The sequence below is a fragment of the Chamaea fasciata genome, unplaced genomic scaffold, assembly GCF_029207755.1.
Source record: "Chamaea fasciata isolate MVZ Bird 193981 ecotype frontalis unplaced genomic scaffold, bChaFas1.0.hap1 SCAF_1, whole genome shotgun sequence".
Classification (NCBI taxonomy): Eukaryota; Metazoa; Chordata; class Aves; order Passeriformes; family Sylviidae; genus Chamaea; species Chamaea fasciata.
In genome coordinates, this window is record NW_027094086.1 from 133,726,054 (window position 1) to 133,740,145 (window position 14,092).

Here is a 14,092-nt window from a genome sequence, read left to right on the forward strand (position 1 = left end):
CAAGCTTTGCATCTGAATTGTTTGAAGACTCAGCTTTCCTTGGCAAGGTCCAGCAATGATGCTGAGCAGAACCTACTCCCAGCAGACTGAATCAGGGCAGCCAAGCAAAACTGAGGTGAAAAGATGCTCATCTTTCAATTTTCAATTCCTCCTTTGCTGTGCAGTGTGGAGAATGGAATAAAAAGCTGTTTACTTTAAAGATGTTCACCCTGAGGAAAAGATGGCTGGCCAAGCTAAGGCAGGAAGGCAAGTAGTGAAAATACATTCTGGAAAAGGTTGGACTTAGGGAGAAGGAGTTGGGATAGACAAACCCACTGATAAAGCACCGCCAGGGCAGTGCTCTAGGCATGGAATAAACCATGGGAGGACAGAAATCAGACAGGAAGTCAGGGACGAAAGCGATGTGGCAGCAGCGTTGGAAGATAAAATAAGCTGGACTCAGAAAAGGTAACTGCTTTTGTAAGACAGTGGGAAAACCCTTGCAGAAGGCAAAAGAAAAAAGTACCAGATATGTTACAGCCTGTTCCCTTGCCTACCTGCAATGTACCTCAAGGCAGAAAATAGAGTCAGAATCAGAAAACATCATTGTAGTCTGCTGGTAGGTGACAACACACCACTGCTGTGGGTATTTAGTTGGCTGAAGTAGGTGAGTGGCAATTTTGCACTATATTGTGGATTTTTTTTTCAGTTTGAGTGATGAATTTGCTGTAAGTCAACAAAATATCCTATTAAAAGAATATTATTAGTTTTACAAATTCAAGTAGTGCAAAATAAAGGTTAGGAAGTGATAATAAGAAAGCTAACTGTGCAGCTTTTTAGTACCTTTAGATTATGTATGCTGTGATCCAGTCTTTGGTCAAATATTTACAGACTACTTTTCCGCCGGTCCTCTGCCTTAATATGCTTGAAAAATATATAGTGTGGGGAATTGGATGCAATGCAATTGCCCCAGTGCAAGTGTCTTTTGCTGCTTCTGAGACAGAACTGCTGTATAGTACTGGATTAGTTATTTACAGACTTTATGAAGATGGCTATTTTTTTCCAGTGTTCTTGGTATGCTTCAAGCATCTTTTGTAGAAATACCGAGTATTGTAGCTGAAACAGAAGTTCAAGCTTTGGAGCTGTCAAATAATAGTGTATACCACCAAAAGCAGCATGTTGCATGGTAATGCATTGGAGAAGGGGGATGGAAAGCAGGCAGTCCTTTATGGACTACTGGAGCTCCTGTTGGGTACCTTGTAAAATATCAGCCTTGTGGAGCCTCATTCCCCAGAAATTCTCTTATTTTAGGCTCTACTCTTTGCAGAAATTTAACTAGGGAGGTATTCTTTTCCTTCCCAGCCCAGCTCAAAGAATTTTTTCTTTCTCTGAGATCAGTACTGATACTCTGTACTGACAGTACAGAGCAGCATCAGGAATGTCCCGAGTCTCAGTACTGACTTCTAAAAGAAGCTTCAAGGTTATGTTCCATTTTGGAAGAAAGAATCCCTAGGAATCAGGATTTCCTGTATTTTTATTTTGAATATAATTTGTAGTGGTAATTACTCTGAAGAATCAGACACTACATTTCTGAAAATAAATCCCATCAATTTATTCATAATTTATTATTCTTTGTAATTCAGTTTTCTCTTTGGAATATGCAAATAATTCCAGCTTCTCACCTAACTGGGATGTTTCAAAGGGAAAAAATCTTTTTTCTGCAGACACCACCAAAGTAAGCTCCACAAAATAGCCCATAAATATTTTATACATTCTGTTTCCAGAGAAAGATTAGAGCCATGTGTTCTAAATGAGATGTGAAACACGTATTTGACGATGAAGAGAAAGTAAATAATTCAATGACTTCTTATCAGTTGACAGTGTATGGAGTTGCATACTGAATGAGACAGCAGCCCTAAAGGAACAGCTATATTATATGTTCCTGAATATGCTCTCTTACAATACAGATCATGAAAGATTTGGTTTAGGAGGGTTATTTTGGCATTTCCTATTTTATTACCATTAGCTTTGCAGCCAGTAGTGTTCTCTACTAATACAAGTTTTATAGATACATCATTAAATCAGGACTCACATCACATTAGTTATTTTCTAATATCTGCTGCAGGTCTGTTCAGAGTCCTAGAAAATGAATTTTTTGTCTACCTATATTTTCCCTTCTATAAAATGAAAATAATGTCTTTTCCTCAAATCACTGCAGGGGATTGGGGGGGGGGGGGAAGGAAGGAAAAAACCCCAGAATTTAGGCAAACACTAAATTCGTGCTTGTTGTTGGTTGGTTTTTTTGGTTTTGTTTGTTTGTTTGTTTTTTTGTTTTTTTTGGTTTTTTTTTTTTGTCCAGACTGTCTACTATGACTTTGTTTTGGCCTAGGTATTTAAAACTGGTATTTATCACAATAAAAATTTGTTCTTATTAAGGAAAAACCATATTTGCTTTGGTTTGTTTTGGTTTGCTCTGAAAGCGTCTCCTGGCTGCACAGCTGTGAGAAGTGGGGAGATGAGTTGCTCTCTTCTCTCTCCTCCTTGAACAGTCATTGGCATGTGGACAGAGACCTATGTGGTTTATTCCTAGATCTGGTATAATTTAAAAATACCTTTTTGCAAATATATATGTATATATATTTGCTATATAATATATATAGCAGATATAGCTCTCCAGAACTACTTTATCTAATCCAAATCACTCCTTCCTTCCAGATTCAATGGAAAGCTATTTTTTTACTCATCAAACTTTGTGTAGTGGTAGCTCATGCAACCAGGCCACAGATCTACCCCTCACTTACGATCGTCTTTGTGAGCAGCAGTTGTAACTGCAGCAGAGAAGGTTATTTCTTAGGCTTCTGAAAATATTTTCTTGTTTTATAATTATTATTTTCATAAGTGTTCCATTAATTACTTAAGGTAGTAGTACAAAGGTAGTATGCTTGAAATATTAATACCAAATACTTTTCTCTGGGAAATAAATGTACCTCTTTTTGACATCTCTTACCTTATCACCCAATACAGGTCTGCAATGTTGTACGTAGCACAGAAAACAGTGAAGTGAGCACCATTTTTGGAATGATTTAATAGACAAACCAGAATTAATTTCAAAGAGATACGCACCAACAATGTGATAAGCAGAAACAGGAATAGCCACGAGGAACTGGATTTACAGGATTATAAGGGAGTCTCAATCAGCTTATAATGCTGCACACACCTATTGACCGACAGTTTGCTTTTGTAATGGAATCAGTTAAAAATAGACTTGGGATTTGACTCATTGGAAACCAATGCTGCCACTAAATATTGACTATAAAATTAATGTTCTTGAGAACTTTTTAAAAATAGTGTCTTGCTCATAAAGATTTAGGTGGATAGAACAGTCTTATTCCTTTCTGTCCCGGTTTGAGGCAGGACACTCTCTAATTAAGCTTGTTTTGATGTAAAGAGAAATGTTTGCTTGTCAATATTGTTACATGTTTTAACACGTGAGATGTTGAAGAAAAGGGCAAATTTCTTTAAAAGCCTAGAAGAAGTCTGTAATTTTGAACAGATCTTTTTTCTCCAGGAAGGTACAGCCCATGGTTAAATCTTACTCATCTGAAAATCAGCCCCAATTGGCTTAGTTAAATTTTTATATGGACACATGCCATTTGCAGAAACTGAACCAGCTTTGTGCTTTTGCTGCATTTCTTTGTCAACAGAACCCAAACCTTTTTCTGTGTATGTTACACTTGTTATAACCTTACCTCATGCTGTATGCTTTGTACAAAACCTGATTGTGTTGGCTTTTTCCATTCTTTGCTTCATTAATGCTCTCCCTTTCCAGATGTTTTAGGTATGTATACAAGCTTGCAAATTACTTTTCCTGCTGTTTTGTGTTCAGTGCTTTATTGTGCCTCACATAACCACCCTGTGTTTCTTCCATCTGGCTCACTGACAGACAAAAGCCGATCCTGTACTGTGTTGCTGAGTCTTTCTTTTAGAAAACCTTGCTGGTTTTCCTCTTTTATTTTCAAGTAATTCTAAAAATAAAGTTGACATTGACAAGTAAACACTACAGATTAGGTATTCCATTGTGTATTTTTGAGATGTGTGCACCTAATCTGCCTGTTCTAACACAAACGTGTGACCATGGATGTAAAATGTGTCATTGTGTTTATGGTAAATTGATTGCCATCACGTACCTCAGTCTGTTTATTTGCTTTCCATGTGCATAATAACCTGTCAGGCATTACATGCACCCAGTTTGCATGTGCAATTGAGCACCTGCCTTTGGAAGGCTCTCTCTAATCTAAAAGGTGTTTAGAGCTTCCATTCACATCATTAGGTTGATACCCCAAAGTTTTGTCTTCTGAAAATGAAATATAAATGCTCCAAGAAATAGTAGTGGATTAGCTGTGCAAATTTCAGCCTTGTGGGGTTCTTTCTTCTTTGATATTTGTGTGAGAAGCCAACTGAATGTTTGAAACTAAGGTAATAATTTATTTGTTAAATATATATATATACACACATACACACTGTATATTATATACATATATGATATTATGTATTCTCCATGTCTGGTAATTTAATGACAGTCGTGATATAGGATAAGTTTCAAGTAAATGCTTCCTCAACTATAAATCAAAAATAAAAGTGCTAGCTAGGCCTCATAAAAATCTTTCATTACTTACAGAAGCCAAGGAACAGGAGTACAAAATTTGGACTTAACCAAGAGTATTTCCTTCCCAAAGTCTCAGAGATCTAATATAGTTCAAAGAAAATAAAGGAGACGTTCAATGTGTCAAGGAAAATCCTGACTGTCCTATTAAAATTTTATATTCAAGACAGCTGTGACAAATGTCTATAACTCTCACTCTCAAGTGTTAAATGTTAACCTGGTAAACCTGAAGCTGCCTTGAACCAGAATGCAGTAAAATAACAGCTAAGAGCTTTTGGGTTTTCATGAGGATGTAGCTATACTTCTTTTTGCCCACAAATGGGGGAAAAGTAGCATGAAGTTAGTAAACCTGTTATAATTTATCAGTCTCACATGTCCCAAAATACTCTTTTATCCTGCTGGGACAGCCTTGATTTTCTTAACATCTAGGGTCAGAGTTCCCCTATTGAATTCTTTAGGTAGTTCTGTATCAGAAGCTTGTTACCAACTTTCCAATATTTTAACTTGCAAATAGGGTTTTGATACAGTAAAGGCATTTTTGATACAGGCAAAGCATTTTAATGAAATGTCCTGAATGTTTTCAAAGGGTATATGGGGGAAAAAAAATATTGATTTCTGTAAATTAGAGATAACTCTTAGCAATCTGTCCTTATATTTTCTCATGATACTGCACGGAAATATGCGTGATTGATCATTGCGTTGAAATAAAACACGCTCCAAACAAAGTAGTGTAGCAATGTGTTAGAATAATTTCTAAGGTTATGGATATCTGTGTCATAGACAGGATACTTGGATAAGCGAATAAAGTATTTTTAGCTAGTTTGTTTAAGAGTACAGTTTGCTTCCCTTAAAACTATTCACACTGTAGGTCAAATTGATCCAGATTTTTTCTTTCTCCTGGGCTGGTGGGACTGATTAAAGTTGGTGTCTGTGTCCCCACTTTATCCAAGACTAAAAGTTTGCATTGTTTAACCAGAATACAAAGAAGTCTGGGCTCAGTTCTGTTCTCTGCTAAGAGAGGCATGGACTCATCATTCCCCTTGCCATGGCAGGGCTATGATCACCTTTAGGATGGCTGTTGGTTGGTCCTGCTGAGTCTTACGCACTTTGCATAATAATTAAACTTTCCCTGGAGAAGGAATTGGGATCCATGTGTTTTGCCTCCCACTCCAAGCATCAGGCTGCAGAGTCAGTATCTCTCCCACTCAGTGAATACGCAAATGTTTTGTGAGTGGCGCACCATCAGCAGGAGGGCTTGGATAGCCAAGGATGGAGTAGTTCTACGTCCTATCTGTGAGAAAGGCTGAACATTGTTATTTATGTTTGTTCTGAGAAAAGCAACAGATCAAGGGAACATTTACTTTGTGCCTATTTATGGACTAGATCTGTAAAAACCTATAGCACTGCACTGAGTAATGAGGCATGGTGCACAAGCACCCAAGTTATTGCCAGCCTGACATGATGATATCCATTCTGAACTGTGCAGAGATGCTTGATCCCCTGGGCAAAATAAATGCTAGACTGCTTCTTTGCCCAGTTTTCCTATTACAATTACTCCTTAACAGGGTGCAGGGGAGCTTGATGGTAGGAGCAGTGCTGTGCTGCTGCATGGCACCTTCTGGAGCTGTCGTGCTTCTTCCTGGCACCGTCTTTTCAGTACACCCTTGTGCAAGTGCTCAACCACTTGTGTTACTGCTGCAATCTGCTGCTTTCAATCTTTTCCATTCATAGGCCATTAAAATTTACTTCCAGTTTAAACTTGGCATAAGAAGCATCATTCCATGAATGCTATTGTTTTGCTAGCCCAGAGAAATGAGGCAGGAAGTAGACATTTTTATGTGCCGTTTAGTATTTTTAAATGACACTATCTGTTTTATATTTTCACATAATTACAGTGCTGCATTTCAGGAGATGTTAGTCCATTATAAATAGATCTTGGTTATGTTGAGGTTTCCAAACATGGAATCATTTCTGTCCATACCACTTGGACGTGTGTGTACATTAAAAGCCATCTGAATTCTGCCTAAACTGAGCCTCAGCAGGCAGGAGGAGGAAAACCCTGCAGCACCTCGCCCCACAGCTCCCCTTCAGCAGAGCCCAGACAGGAGCTCCAGGCAGAGAGCAGACATGCTTCTCTCCTTACTGCCTCATCCCTTGCAGGAGCCCCATCTGTTAGGCATGAGTAACACATGCAGCCACTTTTCCTGGAAAATATTGTCATCCTCCCACTCCCACCTTCCCCTTCTTACGTAACAAGCTAGTGGCTAAGGTATTTGGTGGAGACCAGGGAAATCTAAGTATATTCACAAAACTACATTTAGGTTAGACATCTGATTAAAATACCTGTAATCCAGGCATCTTTTGACCAGTTGCCTGTGGACTAAGCTAAATCATTTATTCTCTCTTGCTTATGTTTTCCAAGTTTTTTCCTTCTTAGCTGGATGTGCTGGAGCAGAGGCACAAAGCATTCTGCTCCCCAGCACTGGGCCAGCCCACAGTGTGAGGTGGGTCATGTAATCCTGCCTGGAGACTGTGGGACTGAGCCTCCCTGCCTGGGAAGGAATGGGGACTGCCCAAACCAAGCCCCCATTTGCTCGCTGCCTGCCCAGAGCAGCATGGCTGCTGGAGGGGAGAAAAGAGGAAGATGAGAAGAAAGAGTCCAAACACTTACATACATGTGGGGTTCCTTAGCTTTCTCTGCTGTGCTCAAACCCTTTGTAGCTTATGAGATCACCTCGGTAGCAGCCTCTTTGCTTTGTTTCCAGTGAGCACAGATCCCTGGTGCAGTCAGGGGGAGCCTGCCGTGGCCTGCATTCTGCTCACAGCAGTACCCCATGGAGACACTGGGGATTTTTCACTCGATATTAAGCATGTGTATACACACGCATGCTCACAAATTAAAATATAAAATTTTAATTCTGTCAGTCAAGCTTATGATTTTGGTTCTATTTTGTGGGCACAGCTCAATAATTATCACTTCATTTTATTTATTTATTTATTTATTTATTTTTAATTTTCTTGGATTTCAGCTATGATGTTTACTCATTTCTAGCAGATTTTTTTGGTGCAAGACCTTCTATGTGGTTTTAAGGCACTGGGATAAAAAGGACATTTTTTTCTTTCAACTTTGTTATGGAAATGCTGAGGTTGCCTTAAACTTCTCAATACTTCAGTTATAGTCATGGAGTTTAGTGGTTAATTATTGTTAAGTAACTGGTTTTTTATAAAAGAATTAGCATAAAAAATCATGGCTACTCATAGCTGTTCTCCTTAATTTATAGAATTATTTCAAAGCCATTTGTGTAAGGTGTTGCTAATCATTTTGTATTGCGTACATTGACAGAGTTGTGTTCTTTTCATTCCATATGTCTGTAATATCAGGAGCCATGTATAAAAAAAAAAAACTAGAATGCTTTGTCTCTGTGCCTGTTGTGGTTGAAATCATAATTTACCTATGATCTGTTTCAATGAACAAAACAGACTCACTGATACCATAGACAGGAGACAAGGTCAAATTTAATAAGATATAAAAGCCTTACTGTGCTCAGCTGAGGGTATGTGAATTTCACTGCTCCTTGTGAAGATTAAAATTTCTTTGCTATCTCTAATCAGTATTTTGTGCTTCACTTGGGCCTTCACAGGCCAGATGCATGTCCCTTTTGCATCTCTGCCCTCTCATCAGAGTCTTGTTGAAACAAATTGCTGATATAGCCACTGCTCTGTGAAACTGAGAGTTCTGGTGGCTCCTGGCTGCCAGAGATGCAGCCCAGGTATGCAGGAGGGTTGTGTTTCTCCAGCTGTGTAGCACAGAGAATGTTCCTGTACCTTGGCATTACATAAGTGACCCCAAGTTCCACCACAGTCCATCATGTTCTTAGTTAATTGACAGAGAGAAAACGTTGTTGTATCTTTGCCAGTATTTTAGGTGAGATTATTGTAGTGAACAGGGAAAGCTTTTTTTCTTGGAATTCACTTGTGAGGTCCAACTGGTGTAAGGAATATTTGCCTCCATAACGGGATAAGTGATTTGCTTTCTCATTGCACTGAATATCTGTTCAAGGTGCAGTAGTGATATTGGTATATTAATATTTGGAAGTAAGTTTAAATGTGCTGTATTTAAAGTTCTGGGAGATGTGTACTTACTGTTTCTTAGAGCTGACTCCTTATTATATGGAATAAATAGTTGAGTGCTCCTGTCATTTAAAATAGGTTCACTTTCTGGTTACCAAGGAGACCATATGAAATAGATTGTAAGGGTCACTTTAAAATTTGATGGCTGATTTCTGGGTTTGAGTGTTGTAGCTAGGCTGTCAGCATTTCATGATGATTGTCACAGTAATTCTAATTATTTTTATACCTCTCATTATGATTGGCAAATACAATTTATTGGAGTTTAGTGTTATAACTTCACTCTTATGTATCTCCAGTACATAAGAAAGGACATTAGTATAAATAGATGGTATTCCTGGAGGTGGGAAGATTGCAAAGCTATTACTGTGTTGCTTTGAAGATACCCTACTGTCACTGTTCTCAGCTCCCTATTTTAACTACCAGTGACATTTGTGTTACTATCCCCACATGACTTTTTGAGTTCTTTGCTTACTTGGCACAAAAGTCTGAGAGAAAATTTGTGCCGAATGTCATGTTGTGAAGGAATTCTTACAGGTAAAGAATTTGGTTTTTGAGAGATAGCAATAGCAGTGGATAAAGCCTTTGTCATCCAAAAAGAGAAGCTACTATTATGTAAGTAATTGCAACAATCTTGTTAGAATGGAATTCAAAGAAGATCTCAAGCAAAATGAAAGTTTTTCCAGAAGCTGAAGAAGTACTCTAAGGAACTGGAGATCAGGACCTCTTCAACTATTCCTGTGGCATTTTTCCCATCTATTCCTGACTGAAGAGGTAGAGGAACATGTATTAGTTCACCAATCATGCAGTGGAGTTGCTTGAACTTTTCTCCTGTACCCAAGTTGAGAAAAAAAAGTACTGAAACACATTTAACTGACGAAAAAAGATCTCTCTCCATCTTCAGACTGAAGTGGAAATTATTGGTTCATAGGACGATAGTTACCTGCAGCTATTGCCGTGGGTGTATATAATATACACGGCAATATTCTATACACGTGGGTGTATAGAATATACCTTCCCTGAGGTATATTCTGTCCTGGCAGAGGGCATTTCAAAAAGTATAGCAGGAAATCTAGTCCACAGAGATGTGTTCTCTACTGGCAAAAAAGTGTTTTGAGCAGTGTAGCAAATACTGCTTCCACAGACAAAATTACAGTACAATGACAAAGAGACAGATTTTGCTGGTTATAAATTGTCTTGAACAAGAGTTTTTTAGCAGTCTGGAATGGTCTTAAAATGATACATTAACTAAAATTGTTATACTGACTAAAGTGTTGAACCTGGTTTGAAATTGCAGGATAAACTGTAAACTCATCATCAGAACAGCGTGACAAATTATCTCTGATATGTTCATTCTAGTTGTCATTTGAACCTAAATGAGATTATTTAAGGGATAGGTTATTGACTATCTTCTACTAAAACTCTGAGACAGTGGTATTCAGTGATTTCAGCAGATGCAACAAAGTTGTAGAAAATGTAATTGTAAATATGCCAATAACCATCAAAAGTTCTGTCTGAAAAAATGTGGTCCTAATTCAGACAGAAGTGGGACCACAGTGTTTTTCTAGACCAGCAGCAAAGCATGCATTGATGTTTTCCATACCACACTGTGCACATCCCACAGTGTTCACTGCTGTAAAAGTGATTGTTGTGATTGCTGATTGTATGTGCTTACCCAAAACTGCAGATAGCCACAAAAAGTTGGAAGTGATCGCTAATAAATCCAAACCAATGTCCACCTCCTCCAAAAAAGGATATAATATATAGATTTTCTGATGACCATTTAGATGTTGCTTTGTTTATAAAATGACCATAAGGAATCACTTTTTGATTTGGAACCAAAACACTAGCTGGGATGCCTTGCTCTCTTGGAAATTTTGCAACCTTTTTATAATACCTGATTTATTTAGTAAAAAATCAATCTCTTTCTATCTCTTGAAAAAGACCATTTGATGTAGAAAACTCTTTCTCTAGCCAGATCAGATAGGTTGTGTTTTCAAACAAAAGTTAAGCTTTTACCAGCCTAATAGATAAAAGGCCAATAATGTAATTTCAAGAAACTCTCTATTAAATTTTTGGTACATCTTCTTGACCTTTAAGTCTCTCTTGGTTGTCTTCTAATATTTTCTTTGAATGGTCTAAATATCTAATCTGGTTTTGATTTATGAAGCATGCACAACCTTTAAAGGGAAACCTGTATGAATTAGTCTTGTCTGGCCCAATGACTTTCTTTATAGACTTGCACAAATCACCCAGCTTCTCTAATTCCTCTGAAATCAGCCAGTTGCAAGATTTGAGCAGGAAAATGTGATTTCATTTTAAAGATGATTTTGCTATTATAAGATGTAGTTTTGTTTCATTGGGGAATGAAGACAGTTTCTACACCACTTGTGAAAGCGGATGCAGCCCATCTGTCTTGGAGAGGTTTGCCCTGGAAAGTACTGCCAATCAGACAGGGTGCTGAGGAGCTGCAAGCATGACTACCAGAAGAAAAGATGATTTTCCTCTGGGAAAATCAGCTTTCCCCAGCTCCTGGAATTGTGAGAAGGATACCATAGCATTATTTGGATTATTCAGTTATTTTCTCTTCTAAAAGCGTTTTACACATAATAGACACATTTCCAGAGCTTTGATAAGTTGAAGTAAATGGGAAAACAGTAGTTTCTACTAATATAGTGATCATTACTTTCTACCAGTTTGAGCAAAGTGGTTACTGGTTAAGATTGAAGTCTGAGCTGACACTATGTACATGGAGCACATTTGTGGCATAGTAAGGTTGCTATTTGATGCAGCAAGCGTTTTTACCTCTTTTTCTTATATGCATGGTCTGGGGCCATGTAAGAAGGTGTTATCAGCATCTCTCCAGCCTGGAACAGCAGGAATTGGTGAGGTGAGAGAGGCAGGCAGTGCCTGCAAAGGCAGCAGAACAGGGGTGAAATGCTCTCATTAACGCTGTATTCATTACCCTTCTGTGCCAGGGACATGCATGGATAACAACAACTCCTGCATCCAGAGGAGGAGCAGCACACCAGTCTACTACAATGTTACGTTTCTTAAAACTAATCACCTCTTAGTATTTTCATAACTCTAATTTTCTACTTTGCAGCTGAAGTTCAAAGTGAAATTGAACGGATTTTTGAATTAGCCAGGACACTGCAGTTGGTAGTGCTTGATGCTGATACCATTAACCACCCAGCTCAGCTGAGCAAAACCTCTCTGGCCCCCATTATAGTATACGTAAAGATTTCTTCTCCTAAGGTAAATATTTTAGGTACCTTCATGTTTCAGGTTTTTTTGGTTTATTTTTGGTTGGTTTGTTTGGGGTTTTTTTGGGGGGTATGGGGTTGAGTTGTTGTTTTTTGTTTGTTTTGGGGGTTTTGGGGGGGCCTTAAATGCAGAAAATTACATGTCCTCAATTAGGTACACAGCGATTTATTGTTATTGTTTCCCTTTGGATAGTGAAGCATTAATAATCAAAAAAGTATCTGAGCTGTAGTGTTATCCAAAACCTATTTTGGAAAAAAATGCTGTAGCTCCAATGAGTTTTTTTAATTGGAATTGCATTTCTAGTATCAATCACATAAGTAGTGCTCATGGTTTGTTAAATCAAAATAATATGGAAATGAAAGAATGATTTTCATTGAATGAGTATCAGACTGATTGCTAAACTTTAACATCTGATAATATACTCTTTCACTGTGTGTAAAAAAATTGCACAGACCTTGTGAAGAGGCATTTGAAAGAGAAAAATGAACTTGTGGGAAGAGAACTCAGGAGATCAATTTAAAAAATTCAGCTTAGAAACAAAACCAGAAGCAGCAGAAAAAAGGCAGGAGTGGAGCTTTTTAGTGCTTGTAAAGGAAAGGCAATATTTGGATATAAATGAAAATTAGCACATCCTGGATGAGGGAACATGGAAAATGTTCTTGAAGCCAGCAAATGAAGTATTTGCTCTCCTCATGTGAGCAGTTTCAAATGTAAACATTTTATGTGGTTATATTTGTATATTAAGTCTGAGCCTGCTCGGTTTTTTTAATGTCTTATTTTTCACAGGTTTTACAGAGGTTGATCAAATCTCGAGGGAAATCTCAGGCCAAACACCTTAATGTTCAGATGGTGGCAGCTGATAAACTGGCACAGTGTCCTCCTGTGAGTTACTGTTAATTTATGTCTTGTCTCTGAAAGATGCCTTTCTTTTTAAGCACGAGGTTAATTACATAATTTTCGGGATTGTTTGCCCTCTTCTGGCCACATTTAACTATTGCTTTTTGCAGAACACCTCCTGAGGTCTGGGGATTCTGCACTAGGGTGCAGGGGAAAAAACGTCGTAGTCACAATCAGTTATTAGGATGTGTGCTGATACAGTCAGTGCTTCAGTAAACTGAACATTTGTTTTACTTGGTAAGTTTAGGGGGTTTTTGATCTAAAAATGAACCCTTTTAGTGACTGTGCTTTTATCTCTGGTAGTTTAGAGTAAGGCCAATGGTTTGAGTAGCTCCCCTGGGACATCTGTCAGCACGTCCCACCACTGCTGATGTTCTTGGTCAGGGTTTTGGCAAAGCGCTGAGTGGTACTGCATAGCTGGCAGCTCTGCAGTTCTTCTTCAGATGTGCACTGAAGCAAATCATCTCAGTTTCCGCCTATAAGGGGAGGTGATGACACCCCAAATGTGTTTTAAACCTGGCGTGCGTTGCTGCCTGCATACTCAGCTGTCAAGAGTATGGGTAAGAAACCAGAAGATGAGAGTACAGTTCAGTTTCAGATATAATTTGCCATAGTTACGGAGCTGAGTGAAGGGAATGTCTTTATCATTTAAGTTCAAGCATCTCAGTTAAGCAATGCTCAGGTCCCTAGGAAGTCAATGAAGAATGCTGGAGACCTGCACAGGCCCTCAAAGCTGCCTTCTGCTCCCTGACCAGGGAGGAAATGGATGAAACTCACGTCCTAACTTTAGAAGACTAAAATTAGACTGTGTGACTAATCTCCTACCTAATACTGACACTTGGAAACTGAATGATCTGTATTGTTACTGTTGTTAGTTATTGGTCTTAGTTTGATGTGGTTTTTTTATAGTTATTCTACGGGGGAATAGAATCCCTTTCTTGCCATTCCATTTTCTTCTATAGTTAATTCTCCAATATTTATCTGTTCTTTTTGTAAATTTAAGATTTGCTCAATCTGCTTCTCCCCTGTCTTCTTTGACTGTTTGTGCATTACTATGTGGAAGTCACAAGACCTTGCTTTAGCAAGTGTAACATTAGTGCTAGTTATAATTACAGTATTTTGTATCAACCGCATTCAGAAAAACAAATGTGCAGAAAA

General features: G+C 38.2%; 1 protein-coding gene across 8 annotated transcripts in view; it reads left to right on the forward strand.

The window, feature by feature from the left end:
• Positions 1–14,092, forward strand: part of CACNB2 (calcium voltage-gated channel auxiliary subunit beta 2) — a 242,335-nt gene that overhangs the window by 221,557 nt on the left and 6,686 nt on the right. For all 8 annotated transcript variants that reach the window (XM_066198668.1, XM_066198686.1, XM_066198696.1 and 5 more), the window contains 2 exons: positions 11,877–12,028; positions 12,824–12,919. In XM_066198668.1, the coding sequence (XP_066054765.1) occupies positions 11,877–12,028; positions 12,824–12,919 (248 nt within the window). The remainder of the gene's footprint in view (positions 1–11,876; positions 12,029–12,823; positions 12,920–14,092) is intronic.